This window comes from Aulostomus chinensis, chromosome 3, assembly GCF_037954235.1.
Source record: "Aulostomus chinensis isolate RoL2024-O1b breed Wild chromosome 3, RoL_Achi_v1.0, whole genome shotgun sequence".
Lineage (NCBI taxonomy): Eukaryota > Metazoa > Chordata > Actinopteri > Syngnathiformes > Aulostomidae > Aulostomus > Aulostomus chinensis.
Genome location: NC_141322.1, coordinates 24,494,015 through 24,515,766, shown reverse-complemented (window position 1 = coordinate 24,515,766; position 21,752 = coordinate 24,494,015). Strand labels below are relative to the sequence as shown.

At 40.9% G+C, this 21,752-nt stretch overlaps 1 protein-coding gene across 2 annotated transcripts in view; it reads left to right on the top strand.

The window, feature by feature from the left end:
- The window catches only part of necab3 (N-terminal EF-hand calcium binding protein 3), a 37,132-nt gene extending 22,838 nt beyond the window's left edge, over positions 1 to 14,294 (top strand). The window contains exons 7-13 of one of the 2 annotated variants that reach the window (XM_086199880.1): positions 2,107 to 2,213; positions 3,678 to 3,757; positions 5,629 to 5,682; positions 8,171 to 8,283; positions 8,582 to 8,659; positions 10,300 to 10,391; positions 11,630 to 14,294. In XM_086199880.1, the coding sequence (XP_086056006.1) occupies positions 2,107 to 2,213; positions 3,678 to 3,757; positions 5,629 to 5,682; positions 8,171 to 8,283; positions 8,582 to 8,659; positions 10,300 to 10,391; positions 11,630 to 11,658 (553 nt within the window). In that variant the 3' untranslated portion in view covers positions 11,659 to 14,294. Of the gene's footprint in view, positions 1 to 2,106; positions 2,214 to 3,677; positions 3,827 to 5,628; positions 5,683 to 8,170; positions 8,284 to 8,581; positions 8,660 to 10,299; positions 10,392 to 11,629 lie in introns of both variants that reach the window. The other variant, XM_086199879.1, reaches the window with a different exon arrangement.
- Positions 14,295 to 21,752: the final 7,458 nt, after the last annotated feature.

Below are 21,752 nucleotides of genomic sequence, written 5' to 3'. Positions count from 1 at the left end.
AGCTGCGGTCTTCCCAGTAGTTCAAACAGCCTCCTCACTAATAGGCAGACTGCTTCAATGTGTTCTGTCCAACATTTTTCATGAAATGTATAGGCATCACAAAGAATAAAAATAAAACACATCAAAATTGCTGCCCCCAATTTAGAACATGGCGAACTGCTGTGCGTGAGTCAGTGTGTGTCATCAAAGACCTCGGCAGAGTCGCTGGCATCACTCGTTAAGAAAACTACATGCTGACGATGCTCAGAAAAACAATCTGTGAAGGACATTTAATGAGATGAGATCCGTCACAGGTCAATATTGAACACTTTCAACTTTTAAAATAATAACACTGCTTAGTTACGTAGATTCCAATTTGGTTTCATAACCTGCAGCAGGTTTATCTGTCGCTCTGTGTGTGTGTGTGTGTGTGTGCGTGTGTGTGTGTGTGTGTGTGTGTGTGTGTGTGTGTGTGTGTGTGTGTGTGTGTGTCAGGGCTAAGCAGAGCTCTCCTTCGCTACCCTCTGGGTGCCACACCGGTATTATTGGAAATAATGGAGCGATTATAGCCAATGTGAGTTATTGAAAGAGGACTGGATGGAAGGCAGAAGAGTAGAAAGAGAAAAGATGATGAAGGTGGCACTGAAATACAGAGCGAGTGAGTCATAAAGAAGGAACTGACGAAGACAGCTGAATTCAAAATGTAACTAGAAAGCATTCAGTGAGCTCCTGCCTCCACCAAGGGGGCTATTTGGATACAGAATATGAACATTGTATCATTAAAATCTGTTCATATAATCAATCCAGAACACAAGCCAGATCTCCAGGAGCTGCTTGTGATTAAAATACAACACATTTCATCAAAATATGTTATTACATTTCAACAAGATGATTTCCAGAAGCCAAACTGTTCTTTTTTTAAAACCATTTTACAAGGAATTTGATTAAAAAAAATTGTCTGTTACATTCCAAAGTATCCTGCTGGGACATGTGTCCCGTCAATGGCCTAGAAAGTCTCCAGGATGTACAGAATGATCCAGATTGCTTACAAAAGTCACTTTCCTCGTTATATGTTTCCACCACATTTCATCAGAATCGGTCCATTAGTTTTTGAGATATCCTGCTTACAAACAAACATTTCTATAATTACATTTCCTCAGCAGAATTAAAGCTTAATGACAGAAATGAAAAAAGAGAAAGAGATAGGAAAATAAGGAGAGCTGGCATACTGAAGATGATGAGAAGCTTTTAGCCACAAATGAGTCATCTTAGAGACAAACTTTGATTTTGGAGAGAAAAAAAAGGAATTTTTCAGTGTCAGGAGGGTTGGAATCGGTGACCCATCGAGTCGGCAACAGCAGCTTATTCCCGTCTCTTTTGCTCCTCTGTGCTGGATTTATGGCTGTTTCCGTGGCCTTTGGCCTCCAGGCTGTTCTCAGCATGAGAACCTTCAAACAATACGTTCCCTCAGCATGGTGCCGTACACACAAGAACACCCGGGCACACACTAAGGAGAGGAAATGAATGTGCACGGGTATTCAGATACACAATAAGGGACACACAAATCAGTTATCCACACACAACGGCCTGTTTGACATCCTGCCCTTGACACTCTGCATTTACATTCAGCAAACGCTATTGCACCTACCACAGCTGTGAGGGAGTGTGTAAGTGTGTGAGTAGGTTGGAGTGTTAAAGTGAATGGGTTTGTTCCTCTCCACTGCAGGCTTGTGCGTTAATAAGCACTGGAGCGTATCCACCTATTTAAGTGTTCTCACCCCTATTCAAGACACTGTCTGTCTGTCTCTAGTGCTTATATGTCTGCACAATTGATGTTTCTCTCTCTCTCTCTTTCTCACTGTCATCTGACATTCACCTATCTCAGTTTCTGATTGAAATCAATTATTAATGCATCTCACCTTACTTTTCTCTCTCTCTCTGGATCACTCCTCATGTCCTGATCTTCTCTCTATCCTCCGCAACTGCATTCCGTATCCTCTTCTTCAATCCCTGTGTGACAACCTCTGTCTGCTATATCCTCAATATCAGTATTTTCACACCCGTCTGACAGTTGCCGTCTTTCTCTCTGATGTGTGTCTCCCTGGGTCTCCTCTGCTGTCACGCTAGGAGAGAGGAAAAGATGCCAGAGCTGACAGCAGAACAGAGGAATGGCAGGCGGTGTGGTCGCAGTGTCCTTAATAACTCGGATCCCTGCTCTGGCATACTGACAACAGGTAAGAGGAATATTCTCTTCCACCTGAAGTTTACTATCAACAAAAAACAAAAATAAGTTGATCTTACTAAATTAGAACTGTGTGATCGAGGCACATGCAGATTCACAGCAATAAGCCACACATTTAATTTCGAGGATCATGAGCAGTGAAGAAACTACAGCACATCCAAAACTCTGCAGCCTCCTTTCCACCAGTGACCTTCACTGGCAACCTAGCAAATTCAGAATACAGAATACTCACAAGCTGCCCCCCCCCCCCCCCCCGTGTCGCCTTCTGATCCCTCCGGTCCCGTGATGCTAGCCTCCTCAAATATATCCAGGGAGAAGCAGCAGACCTGGGATGACAGGGCCTCTCAGCCTACTTACTTCTTATTTTTGATTAAATACTTAGTTTTTTTTTTTTTGGGGTCTTTGGTCTGGAAGATCTGGATACGAAGAAAAGCACTATACAAATTTTCTGGATTATTATCATAATTACTTGTTTCACCATGATCACCATTCCTCCTCATACGTGGTTCTCCGGCTCCATCAGAAATGACTCATTATTGTCATCAGCTGCAGAGTAAAAAAAACAAGAGAATTTCTACATACAGACAAGGATTGCTGGAGGACTCAAAGCAAATACATCACCAGTACAATTTTCATTCACGCACAAATTCACACTCGGATGGTGACGCCGGCCTGCCCATCGGAGCCAGGCATTAAATCACCAAGCCAGAGATAAGTGGACGACCTGCTCGGCCTCCTGAGCCACTACATGAAGCAATGAAACGGACCGTGGCACAAAATTCCAAGCAACTGTCTTGAGTTTTCGTCAAGCCTTTTTTTTTTCTTTTTTTTTTTTGAATGCATATTACATTTTTGATCATAACAATTTACTGCACATGAGGACAGGAGGAGTGGGTGTTATTCTGGGCCAGACATTCAAGTCACAGTCTATAGAAACAGGAAACAGAACATAAAGAACGCGTATGAGAGTGAGAAATTCAATCCACTGGAAGGACGGAACCGGGCTGGAGTCACTGGTGATTTTCATCAGTTCTTGTAAGGTCCAAATCCATGCTGGGGGATGGTTCCATCTTCCACATTACACTTCTACCTGTTAGACATGCTCGTATGCTGCAGTCTCCTTCTTTCAGATCTGGTGATACAGCAGTTTTCCAGAACTCAATTTACTCCTAAATGCTGTAACAAAACAGACCATAATAACAGAAAATGTTCCTTTTGATGAGTTTGGTATCAGAGATCCGTCTCTTTGTAAACCTTTTATACATCTGACCATTTTAATTTCTAGCCTGTTTGCCGGATACCATTCAGAGGATTAAACACCGAAAGGGAATATTTATCGCCCAACTCCCAAACATCGATGTTATCAGATAGACATTATGGATGCACAGCTTGTATTCAGGATTAGTCTGGAAGGTTTTTAGTTCTTCTGATGCTTTTTGCATGGTGTTGTTTCCAGGTGTGAGCTCAGAGGGTGGAGAGAACTGGTGCTCGCAAATCCACAGGCTGCAGCAACTGCTGGATAAACTGGAGTGTCAAGTATGGAAGAGTTCTACCTCGATACCTACAAATGGGTCTCTGCGAGAGCCATATGTCATGATTGATCATGTAACTATTAACTCTAGCTTTACTTGGACTAACTTCATCAATAGTCATTCTGAGTTCGATGTATTTGATGTTTTTTTTATTTTTTTTAATCCAGGTGGTCTTTTGGGATGAAGCCTCTTTTAGTGTGTGTATTTGGTCTCCTGAGAATCACTTTGTGACTTTTTGGAAGATTATTTCAATTTCATGAAATTACAAAGATGTCAAATTTGAGTGCCGCATGTCAAAAAAATAAATATATATCATGAAAAATAATAAGTCACCCAACAGAACTATTTTAACAGCTCTGAACCCAATCTTTTCAGAAGTGCGTGCAATCCTTCCCGCTTGGCTGCATTTATACAACTTTGAAATTACGGCAGCTTTCGCTGAATTGAGGGTGCGCTGTTGTGTTTTTATGATTATATCTGGGACAAGGTGTCAGTTTAGCGCCTGAATGGTTTTACCACTGAGGTGGAAAATAACAGCCTGCTGGAACAGACATTTTCACTCTGTTAGGTCGAAACCTGCAAAAACTGTCCGTCGTGCTGTGTATTGTGTATTCAACTCAGCACTGGCACACAAATCATTTTTTAATTTCCTGGTTATTACACTAAACGATGCCCTCGTGTTTTCCACATACAGGTGGAGACTAAATGTAGTACCGTGAGTACGAACACACCAGTTCGGCAGTATTGATGAACCATATAGATGCTTATGGTGTTTGTATGAGGGCAATACGCCACAATGTTCACAGGATTTTGGAAAATCTTCCTGTAAAAGAGTAAGCTGGTGAAGCTGGGCTACTAACGGACGAAATAGTGACACCAGATCCAGAATCTTCACACACAATCCAGTTACCAGCAGTTATCATTACTGGTTTACCTCCTTTTGATTGAACCATGTGTAAAGATATGTAATATTCCAAGAATTTAACAAAGTTTTTAACTTTTGAAGGCGATCCAGAACATGAGGACTGTTCTAGGCCAGGATATAAATATCAATGTTATTTTTCTGGACTTATCAAAGAGGGATTTTGATCAAACCCCATGAGTGGTTTAATGATTGCATCCCTGCTTCTTGGCATCATGTGGATTGTTTGTTTGTTTTTTTTTAATCTGAATCCCATTAGCTACCACCCGGGTGGCAGCTACTCTTCCTGGGGTTCAGAATATATCATGTATCATGTATCATGTATCATATCACAGCTATCTTGTCAGAGTCGAAGCTCGCTCTCCTCTCATTCATGTTTCTTCGGTCTCCCACTCTCATGTTCTGAAGTCTTTTTTCTTGATGAGCGCTTGTTTTTCTCCGTTCGCTCTTCAGCTCCTCCATCTTTTTTCAAGCGTTTTCTCTCTCCGTATCCCCATGGGTCTATCAATACAGGCAGACCCAGAATTCAATATCAAAACAAATCATAACTTGCGCGTGTTATCCTTCCACACACCTCAACACCACGTTCTGTCCGTATCACTCCCTTCCTCAAAAGCAACAGAATGAGTTTTCAAAGGTTATGCTCTGTGTATACACACATGCACGCTCTCTCTCATCCACACACACACACACACACACACACAAACACACACACACACAATCCTATCAGAACCAAAGACCATTTCATTTAAACTATGTTCTGTATTTTGTTTTTTTCATAACATCATACTTTTGTGGTCCACAGATAGGGTGGAAAATTGAACGTATCCTCAGAATTACATGTCCCTGCTTGTTTTTCATTAAAAGTCCAATTTCAGTCTGTTTTTTGTGTTCCACACCATGGCTGATGTCACCATGGAACCCCGCTCACATTTGTTACCATCCTGTTTCAGAGTCCCAAATTGGAGCCACTGAAAGAGGACACACTGGCCAGCACGTATAAGTCTGTAAGTCTGCAAAAATATCATGAATTTTTCAGTCAAGGTTGAAGAATACTGGTCTTGTGACAGGCACAGAGCAGGTCAAATAATCATAGAGGCATAACGTGTTATAATATCACACAGTACTACAATATGCTGTAGGCTGCTAAATACAGCACAAATCGAGATGCAAAAATACTTATAATATTTGATAATCTATTAAACAACCAACTGTTAATTAAGTATACGGATTTTGTACAGTTTCAGATAGAAATGTTAAGTGATTACCGATTTTAAACTGAAATATGAGAATTTGCTGCATTTTCTCTTTTTTTTTTTTTTTTTTTTTTTTACTAATTTATGACACTGCTATTTATGATAAGAATCTTTGAATTATGGTCCCAAAGCAGTAAAAAAAGAAGTCATGTAAACATTTGTCTATATTTGTAATAAGTATTTTACAAATTTTGTAACATTTCATGAACTGAATGTGTCATCAGTTCATTGTGAAAAGGACCTTTTTTTTTTACCAGTTACACTGTTAGTGTGGTTGTGCGTCACAGTCCAAATCAAGCAGAGTGATTAAAACATTCAAATATAACAACTGAGGTTGGTGTCACAATTAGTCAGAACAAGTAAGACAGTTGCCAGTTAGATAGAACAGTTGGCCAAGTAGAACAATGGCGCACAGTAGAGGGTGACGTTCTATGTTTTCCAGTGTAAAACCCTGATATGACGAGCCTCTAAACCACTGTTAGGTCATTTTAACCATTCAACGTTCGAACAAGAGATGAGTCTGAATCGAATGACAGCCTGAGAGTGTTCACATTTGAACAAAAGAAAATGAAGTGCATAAAACACCCACAGACGGGTGAGTGAGTAACCCATTGTTGAAGATAACTAGGGTCTCTCATATCAAAGCATTTATACCAGAAATACTGAGTGAATAGATATTGATCAACATCTAACTTAGCATCGAGGGGAAATATCTCTCTCTGTGTCTCTCTCGCTCTCTGTTTATTTGATTATTTTTCTCTAATCTTAGATTTTGGATGCTCGAACGCAGAAATGAATATAATTTTAGAATTGCAAGCCGTTCGAACAGATTGCTGAGCCCAATATAACTGCATCGCACATAAAACCAAACTCACTCTCTGCAAGTTATTAAGTAGGAAAGCGAATGTCTTCCTACTTTTAACTTTAACTCTGTGGAAAGAGCTCTTACAAAAGAAGCCATATGATAGAGTTGGGGTTTATTCTGGTTGCATCAGTGATTCGCTTTGCATTGCTGTGAAAGCAAACAGGGTGAGATGGCGCAGTGGGAGAGCTCATGTCAGGCAGAGGACCTTAGTTCAATCCGAACGTCCCTGAGGAGGACACTGAGGCTCTGCGAGATGCAGGGATGACGCTCGGTAGCCAGGCAACTCCATCAATAAGGAGAAAAAATTTTTGAAAGTGTCTTCTATTCCATTATGCGTGTGTGGGTGTGTGGGTGGAGCAGTGGATTTATATGGGAAGCAGGTAATCGAGAGAAACAAGTCTTATATAACATTCAAAAGGTATTTTCTTCATGGTAAGTCTCAAAAAAGCATAAAAAATGGCAACTGGACTAATCTCGTGTGAGTAGTGCTATTGCTTCTTCACCAGCCAATGAGGAGTTTCAGTAACAAATAAAGACAAATGCGATAACACAAACCTTTTTGTTACCTCACTTAAAGTGTAATTGCCTTTTAGCACTCACAAATAGACGCCTTGAGCTCATAAAGGTCTAATGTCACTCTCCTGTATTACTTCCATGTGACTCCAGAATGTGGAACGATCCAGACATGTATGTCCCACTTAAAGCCAACGTTGACTGGTGGCTAACGATGGAAAAACTGCTCAAAAACATCTACCTAGAAATTCTCAAGTGCAGCATTCAGTATAATCCATATTCAATCTTTCTAGCCTCTTTAATCTACAAAGTTATGATCTTTTCAGTTAAGCACCCATTCATGGTGGCGCAGAAAACCAGGAGCTGATGCATTCTGCTGAAGCAACTCACTCGCACTCAGCCTCGCAGGTCCACGGCGGTGCAAAACTGGAAGTATTATAGTTTATTTGTTTTTAGCTCAGGTACTGAGCATATGGCTCAGGAGACGTGGTTCAGTCAGTTGCCATCGGTTTCAAGCTAAATAAACACGGCTGGCTCTTGCTGCATTCTGGAGTCTCAAAGAAATGATACAAGAGGGAAAAAAAACATCTTTGGGAGCTCAAGAAACATATTTGTGAGTAGTTGAAAGGCATAAATTAACACAAGTTGAATAGGAAAATACATCATGCATTATCTAGCCATTGCTTATAAGTTCCACACCTAAACCCCTGCTCTGATCTGAACCTAACCATGACCCTACCATCAAACTGCTCTTTGCAGTTGGGAGGAACTACCAAAATATCCACACACTACAAATGTACTCACTTAAATACCTGTTTTCCCTCTGGGAATCCACTTATGTCATGTTATTCCTCCCAACAGAACATCCTGCTGGTTCAAAAGCAGATGTCGGTGACCGATGAAGACCTGGACAACTTCCGTAAAGTCCTGAGGAGTTACGTAGATGCCACCTCAGCTCACCCTGACAACCTGCAGTATGTGTCTTGTTCGTTTTTAGGCGAATCAGAATATCAATTGTTCAAAAACTGAACAACTCAGAAAAAAAGACTATTTCAGTGAGCACTGTCCCATCAGTCCTCATGGGATATTATAGCAGCTTTGATGCGTCGGTGATGGATGTTAACAAGTTAGCGTGCTGTCTAGCAAGAGGCTTTGCTTGCAGTCTCAAATAGTTCCAATGTTTTCATGTCAGTGAACATTGCTGAGTGCTAACTGTCTACCTTGTATTCTCTTCCTGACCGACTCTACTTTCAATCTCCATCTTGCTCTCAGTGTGTCTGTTCAGAGGCTCCCGGGAAAGTCATGTTACACAATTTATGAGTTCTGGCAAGACCGCATCTCCTGGATGAGGTTAGTATGGCATTCTGTTTGTGTGTGTGTGTGTGTGTGTGTGTGTGTGTGTGTGTGTGTGTGTGTGTGTGTGTGTGTGTGTGTGTGTGTGTGTGTGTGTGTGTGAACTGAGAGAAGGGCCATCTGTTCATCTTCACTGGTGGAGAATATTTCCATCAATAGTTAAGAGTGCCAAACACCCTGCCAATCTCTCTGTCTCTCTGTCTCTGTCTCTCTCTCTCTCTCTCTCTCTCTCTCTCTCTCTCTTTCAAATGCACACACACACGTGCGCGTGCACACAAACAAATACACACAGATCTAGTCTAAATCGGTATCTGTGCCACTCACATCAATATATTAATCTAGGATCCACAGCATGTTGGACGGACCTGTGGTGTGGGATTAGAAAATGGTTTAAAAGTTCTACAAAGATGATTTTCAAAAAATACGAGCCACATGAAGAGTTTGCTTTTTTAAGATTCTTTTTTACACTCAACATTCCTTTTGTGACATTTTTAGGGTCACCTGACACCATATCAAATCAAAATACTTTGAGATTCTCTTATATAAAATATGAAATTCAGCAAGGCATAAAAATACATCATTACAGTCATCAACAGCTGGCAGTTAACCCCTTATTGGAAAACAATTTATATAATCACGTGTAGATATGACAAACAAAAATTTGAAATTTAACATGGAAATGTATCACAGTAGCATGAACACACGCTATTCTATGCACTCTGCACATGTAAAAAATTGTGTAACTGGTTGAACCATTGTTACTTACCATGTGAAAACCTGTGGGATTGCATGAGAAAACCTGTGGGATTACATGAGAAAACCTGTGGGATTGCATGAGAAAACCTGTGGGATTGCATGAGAAAACCTGTGGGATTACATGAGAAAACCTGTGGGATTGCATGAGAAAACCTGTGGGATTACATGAGAAAACCTGTGGGATTGCATGAGAAAACCTGTGGGATTGCATGAGAAAACCTGTGGGATTACATGAGAAAACCTGTGGGATTGCATGAGAAAACCTGTGGGATTACATGAGAAAACCTGTGGGATTGCATGAGAAAACCTGTGGGATTGCATGAGAAAACCTGTGGGATTGCATGAGAAAACCTATGGGATTACATGAGAAAACCTGTGGGATTACATGAGAAAACCTATGGGATTACATGAGAAAACCTATGGGATTGCATGAGAAAACCTATGGGATTACATGAGAAAACCTATGGGATTACATGAGAAAACCTGTGGGATTGCATGAGAAAACCTGTGGGATTACATGAGAAAACCTGTGGGATTGCATGAGAGACTTTAACGACTGTTGGAGACCAAACAGGTCCTCCTGATTCATTTTGCACATAAATGATAGTCCAAAGACATTCGAAGAAAACCAAACTTTTGGATAATGAGTAACATGTGGATAACATGTGCTCCACATGTTATAATAACCCATGAACATGTTTTCCACATATGCTCTATGTGACACACGTGGTACCATGGTGTGAACACATGTCCATGTGTGTTTACATTTGGAAAATTTTGGATATTCTGATGTATTCTCTGTAGGAGACATATTATGTTGCTGTAAATGAAGCTTTACTCTGATCCCCCCCCCCCCTCTCTCTTCCTCATTGTTTCTGAAGCTACCTGCAGTCCAATGACAGTAAAGACTTCCAGCGTTGCGTCATAGACATGTTGGAGGATGCTGAAGTAGTATCTACCATGTTACTCCCAGGTCTGTATATCCAGCATGGGCACAAATATTAGTATGGGTTAACCCTCCTGGTTGGCAGCACTCCAGTCAAGTAGGATCTGACTGCATTACGACGTTAAACATGAAAACTGGACAACTTCGCTCATAAAGGCAGCTGGTATCCTGTGAGTCTTCTACAGGAGCAGATCCCATCATGCCACAAGTTGCTAATTATCATTTCCATTCATATGAAGAATATGAATAGTATTATGCAAGCTGTAAGAAAGAATCACAACATGACTTTCATCTGACGCACATCTCGTATATTTGTCGTTATGTTATTCATTAGCAGGATCGACGTGTGTCAGAGTGGAATGAATCACTGCCACTCTGATCCAGGCTGCATTCGTGATTCATTTGTTTCTATACAAGCTTCAGAAATGCATCTTTATATCAACTGACGAGGGAGAGTTTGCTGGTCGGGAGAGTTAGCTGGTTGCTAAGTTATCGCACACGGTGGTTTACTTCCACACATGGGACTTGGATATTATTCATGCTGACTGTTTTGGACTAAAACTAATCCCATCAAACATATGGGTCAGATTTGAGTCACAAGGCTGCTATGGGAAGCCAGAGTTGGACGGAAAGGAACAACAGCTGAACAGCTGGTGATGCACTTGCGACAGTTTTCTGAATTAGAAGTCAGCATCTCTCTTTCATTATTTATTTGCTGGATTTCAGGATATACATAGCCGAGATATACATAAGGCCTGTAAAACTTTATACTATTTTTCTCTCAAAGACAGTCATCATTAGTTCCTCTGCCACAGGTCTCTGAGGGAGAGGAGGGAAATTTTATGAGGTACATATAGCAAGCAAGAAGGAGTCTAGTCCAGAATGCATAATAGAAAAAATAAATAAAACAGTGCTATTTTTTTTGTACTGCAGCTGCAGATATTTACACCAGCAGCCAGTTGTCAAAATAATCCAGTTATTCTGTCCAGTTTAGGCTGGTTGCGCTGACTACAGGTCATGTCATGATGGATGTATGAATGGTAGATGTTATCTTGTACAGTGTATTTACAGCTCTGAGTCTTCTTTTTGACATTTTTGTCATTGTCACCACCCAAAATAGCACATAATTCTAATATTTCCCTCAGAAATAGAAATCCGATATGGCCTTCAAGACACACAGTAGAATGGTGCGAAAATACGTTAAAACTCTCTCTTTCTCAACCTCCCCCCCCTGGTTCTGCCCCTTCTCTCGCATGTTTCTTCAGCTTCCTGGTGGATTATGACTAACAACTGAATCCTGAACCAAGTCAACTGCCTACACTGTCACACTGACAAAGACACCCTGGCACGTCAGCCCTCCCACCCATACACACTCATACACAAGGAGAAGAATTTTAAAAGGAATCAGTGAAAGCAACAAGACCAACATTCTCCAGAAGCATGTTTTAATGTTCATATGATCTAAGTGCAACTTAAAATGTGTTTGATGATATTTCCCCCCCTCCCCATCAGGAATGCCTCTTCACTACCTGACTGCTGGGACATCCCAGGCATTTACAACATCATTTATCAGTCACCTCAGCTTGAATCATACTCGTTTACTGGTCTCTAGAACTTGACCTGTGCCCATAGGTGCCCCTGTATACTTGGTGTGACCGTGTACTGACCGTGTAACAAGTTGAGTTGTATTAAACATGATGAACTTAATGCCATAAAGAGCAGGAAATGTTTTGTTAAAAACTTGATGTTAGGAAGATGTGATCTGGATGGATGCCGCGTGTAGTCACTACCCTCAGGAGGTGCCCTGATGGTTTGCTGATGGGCCCCAAATAGGGCCTATGTGCAAAGAATGCAGGCCGATCTCAAGCCATGTATTACATCTATTCGTTGTCAATATGTCATGTGCGCTTCAATGAGATGCATCATGATTCTGGATGCAGAGAACAGAAATATCAAAGTTACTGATATTAATTTTCCTCCCTGTCTTGAGTTGAATTCCCTGGGTGCAGCTGTGGTTTTTGGGGCTAGTCGTGCAGTCGGGGTCTGGCGTTTTCTAATTAATGTTTGTAGTATCCCACCACGCGTCTGTGTGTCACTCTCAGCTTTAGTCAGAGCTGTTTGTACACAAAACCTGTATTCAGTTTCAGTTGTTCCAGATTCCTCCTAGTTCTTATGCTCAAGCCCCGAAATGTTCTGGCATTTAGGTATCACAGTCCAAGCTGTATTATGTGACGTGTTTGTTGTGCATGCTCAAGGTGAGTTTCCTATGTATTGCGTAGCACTAGCAGCTAGGTGGATCAACAACCGTGAACTTCACACAGAGAAATGGACAAACCCTCCAAAAGCAAAAGCCAAAACAATTTTTTTGTTGCACTCTTTGCACAGGTTTATGCTTCATACTGCTGGCTTTGGGGACAACATGGCAGACAGGCTGTTTTGATGGAGTAGCCGAGAGCCAATTTGACTGTCCCTTTAGGCTAACATACAGAATCATCGAGTTATAATGCATATTCCAATCAGCAAGACAAAGGTCTGGCACTTGAAGTGACAACAGGGAGTTCTGGGTGATGGCAACTGGAGGGAAGGTAATGGTTCACTTTTAAATGCCTGGGACTCCAAATCATGTGGTTAGAACCGAGGATGCCTTTAGATGAGAGGTTAAACATCTTCAAGCACTCAGATATACCTGGATGACTGGGAGTCTTCACAGATGCAAGCAGGAAAGTTGACCATGCAAGAGCCATTTTTGATCTTTAGTTTTAAGCTTGTCTCTCTGTCACAGCGTGGGTCTCACATTATACCAGAGAAGAAGAAACAAACAGTGAGGACAAACACAGTTGGAATGAATGGAAATGTGCCAGGACTGTTTAGCGCTTTTAACGAATTGTTAATTGTTAAATTATACATCAGAAATGTAGAGAGGAAGAAGACATGAACAGTAATTGTTGCTCAAATGTGCATGATGATGATGATGATGATGATGATGATGATGACTGTGGCTAAGTGCTTCTCCAGTTATGGCTGTATATGCTGTATGCAGAGGTGGGTAGAATGAGCAATAAATGTACTCACGTGAAAGAAAGGATGAAAAATTACTTATCAAAATATTGACTTTAGTATGAGTTTCAAAAAAATAACTTTTGTCTTAACTGATGATTGACTTATGTATGGTACTATAATGTGTCGTATTTAATAGCATCAATATCAGATTTGCCTTGAAACAAAATTATGGATACGATTTTGGTAAAATCAAACAAATTAGTAAGAAGAAAGTAGTCTAATGTAACAAACTTTATTTTAAAATAGTAAATGCACTTGAGCAAGAAAGGAATTTGGTATTAAGACTACTCCTGTTAGTACAATTGAGTAAAAAAACGTACTTAAGTACCTGTAATGGAGTACTAGATTCATTGCTACCCACCTCTGACTGTATGACACTGTAGCACCGTTTATTCCTTGAATGCGCGATCTTTGTCAGGCTACGTCGCCCTGTCTTCTTTTGCTTGATATGATAGTAGTTATTTATATGAGTTATGTCCCCTCAGTCTGATTATGAGACACACTCTTTGTCCCAAAAGTGTAAAAAAATGAAATCAAGAGATGTGTTTGCATTTTACTGATTCAGAGAAGAAAGAAAAAAAAAAAGGTTTAATGTATTATTTTGTTTAAGCATGATAGGTTTGATTCCATTTGTACACATGGAGCTCACATCAATTATTTCTTTTGTGTTTAGGGTCATTAATGGATAACAATTGTAAACAAAACAGAAAAGTAACTTTAATAAAATCATCACAGCTACTGTTTTGACACGTGAATGTGAATCTAAATGTGTCACAGTTGTGCTGTATTTTCCTTGCAACAAAAACCCTACACTGTGTCGGTAACTTCCATTATTACAAGATTCCTCTCTTCACTATTCACCCTGTGCCACGTTCTTCTTTGCTTCTTGATGGTCATCAGTTTGGAGTTGTAAGGACTTTGAAGACAAATGTCTTCAAAGATAAATGAGAGCAAAGGGATAAAACATACAGGAAGAAGTCGTTTTGGTGGTAATTCAAAAAGTATATTGGTTAACATAGCTTTTATATTGTCCGAGTTGATTATGTGTTCCATTTAAGGCCATGTGCAGGATAGAAGAATCCCCTGAAATATCTAATAAGCATTCTGAAATAAGTGTTGTTGTGTTTTTCATTTATGTCATCGGGGCTTTTCATCCTTCGTGAGCTATGAATTATCACCAAAGCTTTGAGATGAAGACAACACTGATAATTTAGTCTCTATAAATCAAACAGGACATCCAAGATTATCAAGCAGCAGTCACAGGATGCTTTTCTATAATGAAACAAAATATAAAAATTCCAAAAAGCCTATAAAAACTATCACTTTTAAAGATCAAAAAGTAAATGGTGTGTGTGTGTGTGTGTGTGTGTGTGTGTGTGTGTGTGTGTGTGTGTGTGTGCGCGCATAGTTTGCACCGAGGTTAATGGGTGTCAAAGCTAAAGTTTGGGAGCTGCTGCAGCAATTAAGAAAAAAAAAAAGCAAATTTTAGAAATCACATCTGAGAAAAGATATCAACTTGCACAGCCGGATTATTGAGTCATTATTCACTGCATTATCTAACTCTACGTCCTGTCTCTCCAGTGCTGCAAGACGGTTACAGTCATATTTCACCCTAAAAGCAACAAACAAAGTGATGCGGCGACGAAGGGCTCAAGATTTCCATTTGTGAGTACTTGATGGGCAAAATGCTCTCTTTGTGTGAACTGTCACTTCAGTTCAGCAGTTCACTTCAGCATTTATCTGGCCATGGGATGATAATGCATTCATAAATTAAACCGCAGAGCTCATCAGTTTAACACTAAATTCTAGCAACAAATGTCCTTGTTTATGTGTCTTTGAATGGTTTACAAGGATAAGTCAATGAGGGCTCCTGCTCTCTCTATGCAGAGAGCATCTGCACTAATATACAGATCCTCAGGGCCATTTATAAGAGCCACTATGAATAAATACTTCCCATCGCTGTTGATGTTTGTTGCAGCATCGCCGGCGTGCCGTGGTGTCAAAGAGAGATGAGGGATAGAAATACATTTCTACACAGATAAAGTACCTTTTGAACATTTTCTTGAATCAACTTCAACACCCAACAAACCAAAGTTTCTGATAAGGGGGGGCCCAGAGAGAGGGCCCAGAGAGAGGGCCCAGAGAGAGGGCCCAGAGAGAGGGCCCAGGATTCTGTTCTATACCCTAGCAACACATGCTGGGTGCAGATTGGATGAGTGGTTGTGGAGAAAAGTGAAAGGGCAGTTAAACAGATTTTTTTCGTCCTTTACTAAAGAGAGAAAAGGTAAGATAGGAAGCACGAACACGTTCTCTTTTGCTTTTATTACTATCACGACTCTCACCTTCCTGTTATTAACGCCCTGATTTGGTTCAGATCTTTCGATCCGACAGTTTTCTTTGCCTCCTCCTCTCTCTCAACCTGGGGGCGTGGGGGGGCGGGGTAGAGCTTTATTGTTCTCTTTCAGACATGCAACCTTGTGTGTGATGTGTGCAAATGCAGCACGTCACTTCAGTGAGCCAGGGGCCGGTGCGAAGGTGACCACACAGCATCTGTTATCCCGTGTCAGTCCTTCGCATTTCATCTGCCTCCCCTTCTTTACTCTGCAGAGGGCAACACACCGAAGACATTCAAAGTCAAAACTTGTGTCCATTCCTCTCTCTCTCTCTCTCTCTCTCTCTCTATCTCTCTATCTCTCTATCTCTGAATGTCAACACAACAGTACAAAATGGTGCCGTACCAAATAAAGGTTTAAAAACAAGGACGCGCTGATCGATTCTCAAGGGTACGAGGTGATTTCACATCACTTCATGTCAAAATTACATTTTTTTTTTTTTTTGGAGGGGAAATACAATATTTTAGCCCTTGTAACATATCCAATGAGACTTTGCGCATGTTTTCATTACAGTCTAAACTCACTCTGCATCATTTTTGGTCACTTTTGTAAACTTCCTGTGGGAGACATATTGGACTTTTGTTTTCTATATGATCTTAAATATCTCATGAATATGCGTTCACTTAAGGAAATGAAAAATTAGGTCTGGATATCATAATAATGAGAAATCGTTATGAGATGTCATCTGTATGATCCTGAGCTTAAAGTTACCAGATGTTTCAGTGACATTAGATCCTTGTCCATCCATCCATCCATTTTCTACCGCTTATTCTGTTAAAGGGGCTGGAGCCTATCCCAGCAGCCTTCGGCCAGGAGGCAGGGTTCACCCTGGATGGGTCACCAGTCCATCACAGGGCCAACACATAGAGACAGACAACCATCCACACTCACAGTCACACCTACGGTCAATTTAGAGTATCAATCAGCCTCGTCCCCTCTTGATGTCTTTGGACTGTGGAAGGAAGCTGGAGTACCAGAGAGAACCCACACAGGAACAGGGAGAACATGGAGACTCACACAGAAAGATCCCGTGCTGGAGCCGGGGCTCAAACCCAGGACCTTCTTGCTGTGAGCCGACAGTGCTGACCACTGCACCACCGTGCTGCCCTTAATACTGATCTTGTCATCTTTTATCCTTTGGTGAATGCAGTTCTCCTCTTATATGCCCTGATGGATTCATTTAATATTTCTCATTTGTTTAACAAGACAGGACACTTCAATTTTTGAGAAAAGGAATATTTCATTTGTCTTGTTTTGTTTACAAAACCTCTTACATGCTCTTGTGTTGTTGTTTTTTGACATTTGATTGTTGCAGGAAGGCGTTTAAATCGGTGGATACCCCCAACAGATGCCAGCAACTCAACATGTCTAGTCTCATGTGTGTTTGATGCATGAAAGTGCAGTTTCTCTTTGAAATCTGCAGACTGATTTTGGACCGAGCAACAAGTGATATCATGCCCCAGTATCTCCATTTCTTTCACCGTAGACACATAATTGTGTGGGAGGCAGCATGCTCACAGGCCATCTCTGTCACCGCTGTCAGTCTGAGTCATCAGTCCTCATCTACTGAAAGACTCATCACGCACCACTACAGTTTATTCCTGAGAGATGTTTTTGTTCTGTTCTAATTGTTTAACCTCAAATTGTTTTTGCGAACATTTCTCTCCCTCACAGTAGCAGACACGCACAAGAGTTTGCTTCAAAATCAATAGCTGAAAGTCAGATACATCCTCCATAATAGCCTGCTGCCAAAACATTCTGCAAATTTAAGTCAGGGCCAAAGAAAATGAGAGAGAGAGAGAAAGAGAGAGAGAGAGAGAGATGAAAGAAGGGAAAATAAGAAAATGTGAAAAGTGCAGATGGATTCCAGAATATAAAATGGTTTATTGTCAATAAAATCTAATAAAATGTCAGTGTTATGTGACATCCAGCAGGGATGTAACACAAAGCTGTGGTGTCTGCCTCGGTGTGATGATGAACTGCTCCAGAGCCTCCAGAGTGATCATATAAACCAAGCGGCATGCTGATCAGAGGTGGCTGACTCCATGATGCCACTGCTGCCCGATCTGTGTGTGGGTACTTAAGATTACATGGCTTGTCCCTCTCTATGAACCTTCCTGGGGCTATGAAACACAATACTTGGTATAATGATGACATATTCTGGTGGCATACGGTAAGAAATCTTCTGAAACGGTTGGAATTAAGACTTTGAGGAAGCCGAAGCAGTGAAGGAGGAGAACAGATCCCCAAACACTGGATGACAGTGAGTTATTGAAACGCTACCAATGCGATGGTGCTGGGATCATGTTTATGGCTGATCTCATTAAAGATGCGCTCACATCTCGCATCACTGCAGTAATGCAATAATACCAAAAATGAAATCACAATATCAACACATTTGGCGACTGGAAAAATGCAACAGTGTTGACTTGTGTCTGTCGTAATCTCCCGTCAGCAGTGAGTGAGAACGCAAATAATTACAACGGTTCCACAGGCTGGTATTGTGATGCAGTTCATTTCCGCTGGATGTCCACATCCATTAATATCAACAGATTAAGTTCTGAAATGACATGAATACGGAGGGTGCGAAATGAAGGCCCACACATGCAATGTATCCCTGAAATACTGTTAAAACATTCATGTGACGGTATCCATAATGCAACTTTTTCTTATTAAGTGAATGTTTTCATTTATGTTTTTAAATAATTCATTATTACACTGAAATTTATTTTTAAGAGAGGAGTATCACGACTGTAACTGCCTTAATTATTGCTCCTTGTGATTCAGATGTTATGAGAGGAGATTTGGGAATGAGCGTAGCATCTGTAATGACTTCCATTACTCTGCCCCTGGCTAGAAACTGGGGCAGAAACTATGTATGAATTTTCTCTCCCTGCAACTACTGAAGCAGGGAGGTGGGCGCTGTCTTTGCCAAAGAACAAACAGAGGTAGCTCACCACACGCTGACAGGCTCTACTGTCCCCAAACACAGACCAACGCTTACATGCAACTGTTCTGGTTGGCAGGTTCGACTTTTGTTCTTTTTCTTTTTTTCCAGCATAGAGATTTGTGGCCCAAAAGCCGTTCAATACACAGAGCATTCAAAACTCCTCGAGCTGTATCAAAAGAACTGCTTTGTGGATGCGGAGCACGGCAAAAAGCAAAGGAGACATGAAAAACTTTGTGAATGATTCATATTTATTCTACTTTCATTAATATCAAGTAGAAGTACACACAGAGAGCAAAAACTTCAATCTAGGCCAACTGGCTGTCTTTCTATTATATTAAAATCTGAAATTATCATGCCCAGACATTTCCATCAATATTAGGATGTGCTTAATTTTCCGCCCTGGGTAATACATTTATCAGCTAATCATTGTCACCCTCAGGAGGGTGGCTGTCGCCTCCTCTAGGGATAAGATGGGAAGCTCAATCATTCACGATGGACATGAAGTAAAGGCGCTGCTCCAGAAATGGTGATACAGCCCAGCTCGGTCGAGGTAAGGGAGGTAAGATAAAACAACTAAGATGGAGCCGTCGCTAAATCTGGAACTGTTTGCCCTGATAGTCGGTATTCTGAACTGACTGGACCTTATTTCAAGTTCTTGATTTGAAATCTCGTTTTTTTTCCCCCTACAGCTGGGTATTCATGTGGCGCAACATGGTCATAATACTGTAGAGGAGGAGGACACTCTAAACCAGCCGGTGGGGTGCGGTGTAAACTCTCCTCTCTGGTTGCCCAACGACAGGCACCCTGAGGTGCTTCTCAGCCCTGCAGCAATCTGTAACACCATTGAGATGAAATTGTTGGATGCCTGCAGCGTCCATGTTTCTGCTCCTCATTGCTCTGGTGATATTGTCAGTATGCTTTGAATTTCTCGTCAGCAGTATGAAAAACAGAGCTGTGATGACAGGACACCATTAGTCTCACGATCAAGGCTGTTTCATGTGGATTTTCCTTCCTGGGTTAATTTAAGTCCAACTTGGGTGAACAGCAGACCGCTTCAGTTTGTACAAGCATTGATAGTTGATTCAATCATTACCCGTGATATTCATGTCAAGTTCCACCCCAAAATCTGACGAGTCCAGATTGCTCATGTGACAGGTGACACCTATAAAGGATGGATCAGACCACCTAGACAGCTGCGCTGGTTGGGCAATTTCTGTAATATCTGAGCAGTGTGCTTCAAAATGACAGAAGTGGGTTTTGTTGTTGTTGTTGCAGATCATATAGTTGCACATGCTGGCATTGCAATTGCAATTCAATAGAAAGAAAAAAAGCCACTAAAAAAACAAAAAGCAAGAGCTGTGGGGGGGATGTAAAATGGGACTCTAGGATGTTTTGCAGGTTAGAAAAAAAAAAAGAAAAGCATCCACGCTCCTCACGGAAGAGCCATACTGCCACCTAGTGGGTATTTTAGATATTGTAGTTTACTTTACTTGGCTGGGTTTTAGTGTAGGAGTGTATGTGCTTCTGACTTAAAGCGCAATTACTCCAAAATATACCAGGCCCAGATTCATGAAATCAAAGTTAAAGGATTGGCTCGTTTTTTGTTTTTTGGGTTTTTTTTTTTTTGTCTTTGCAACTTGTCAAGCATTTATAAGCATTTGTTTTATTTTTTTAAGTTCTCGTGAAATATAATTATGGAAAAACATCTGGCACAGATAATAGGATGTTTTCAGTCATGGATTTGCATTTCTTTAACATTTCAGAATTATTTTTGTCATTTTCATTAATTTCTCAGGAAAGGACACAGACCTCTGACAGGAAAACACGAGCATATTTACTGTGTTAATATCTATGAGGGTTGAGTGCAGATCCTCACGATAGACTGTGGGATATTTCATGCCCTTAACATTTTGCTTCTTTGATATAAAACATGATTCTGATTAGAATAACCGATGACCTCTCTGCCACTCTTCTTCTTAGCAAAAAACCCTGCAGAATGAAAATGAAATATTACTGAAGTCAGCGATGGAAATAATTTCCATTCACCAGAGGATATTTCAACCTTGAAGAACTGCTCTTTATCTCTCTTATGAATATTCAGGATTCACAGCATCAAGAGGATGAAAAGGACAAAGTGAGTTGTTTAAAGACGACCCACAAAGTCCCACTAAGCTGAGTTGTTTGTAGATAAATTCATTTACTATAATGAGCTTGAGTAGTTCCACTTATTGCTTTGATTTGTAATATCTGCTACTAAGAGATCTTGATGAAAGTTTCTGCCGCCAGATTGTAATCAAACTTTGCTCTCAACTGAAGTATAAGTGACCAAAATAGCTTGATAGATTTAAAGATTGCATATTATTATTTTGAAATAATTTGTTTCCATGGTTCCCCAGCTTGAGGTACCCTCAAGAGTACGCACCATTAAGTCGGGGGTTAGAGGCTGAAACAAACAGTCGTATCTGTTCTGACCTTCAATCAAACCAAACCAGTGTTCTCTATTTTCCCACCCACACGCCGTGAAGACCCTCTCCTTCTCATTCAGGCTCCACCTCATTCCACAAGTACCCAATCAGGGGCAGAGGGGCCTCAGGTGGGGCTTCTTGGGATTCATACTTTGTAGGCCTTTATGTCCATTTTCTGCTGGGTCGGAAGAAATAAGCCCCCTTAGCACCTCAGATTTCCTAAAATGCCCACATCAGAATAAAAAAGTTGAGACAATCTCACAGCACAACCATGGCAGCAGCAGAAGCTGCCAGAGGAGGCAGAACATCAGCTGAGGTCCAAGTCCAGACGTCAAAACAGTGGAGCTTCAAGCACTGAGTTTGACAGGGTGAGATATGGCATTTGACATCCAAAAGGTCAAAGGTCAACTTCAGTATGACACCACAATGTTCAGATAAACACTTATCGGCACATATTTCATCATCCCAGCAATATTTGTGTTTATATTCTCAATAATCCAAACGTTTGGCCGAACTGAAA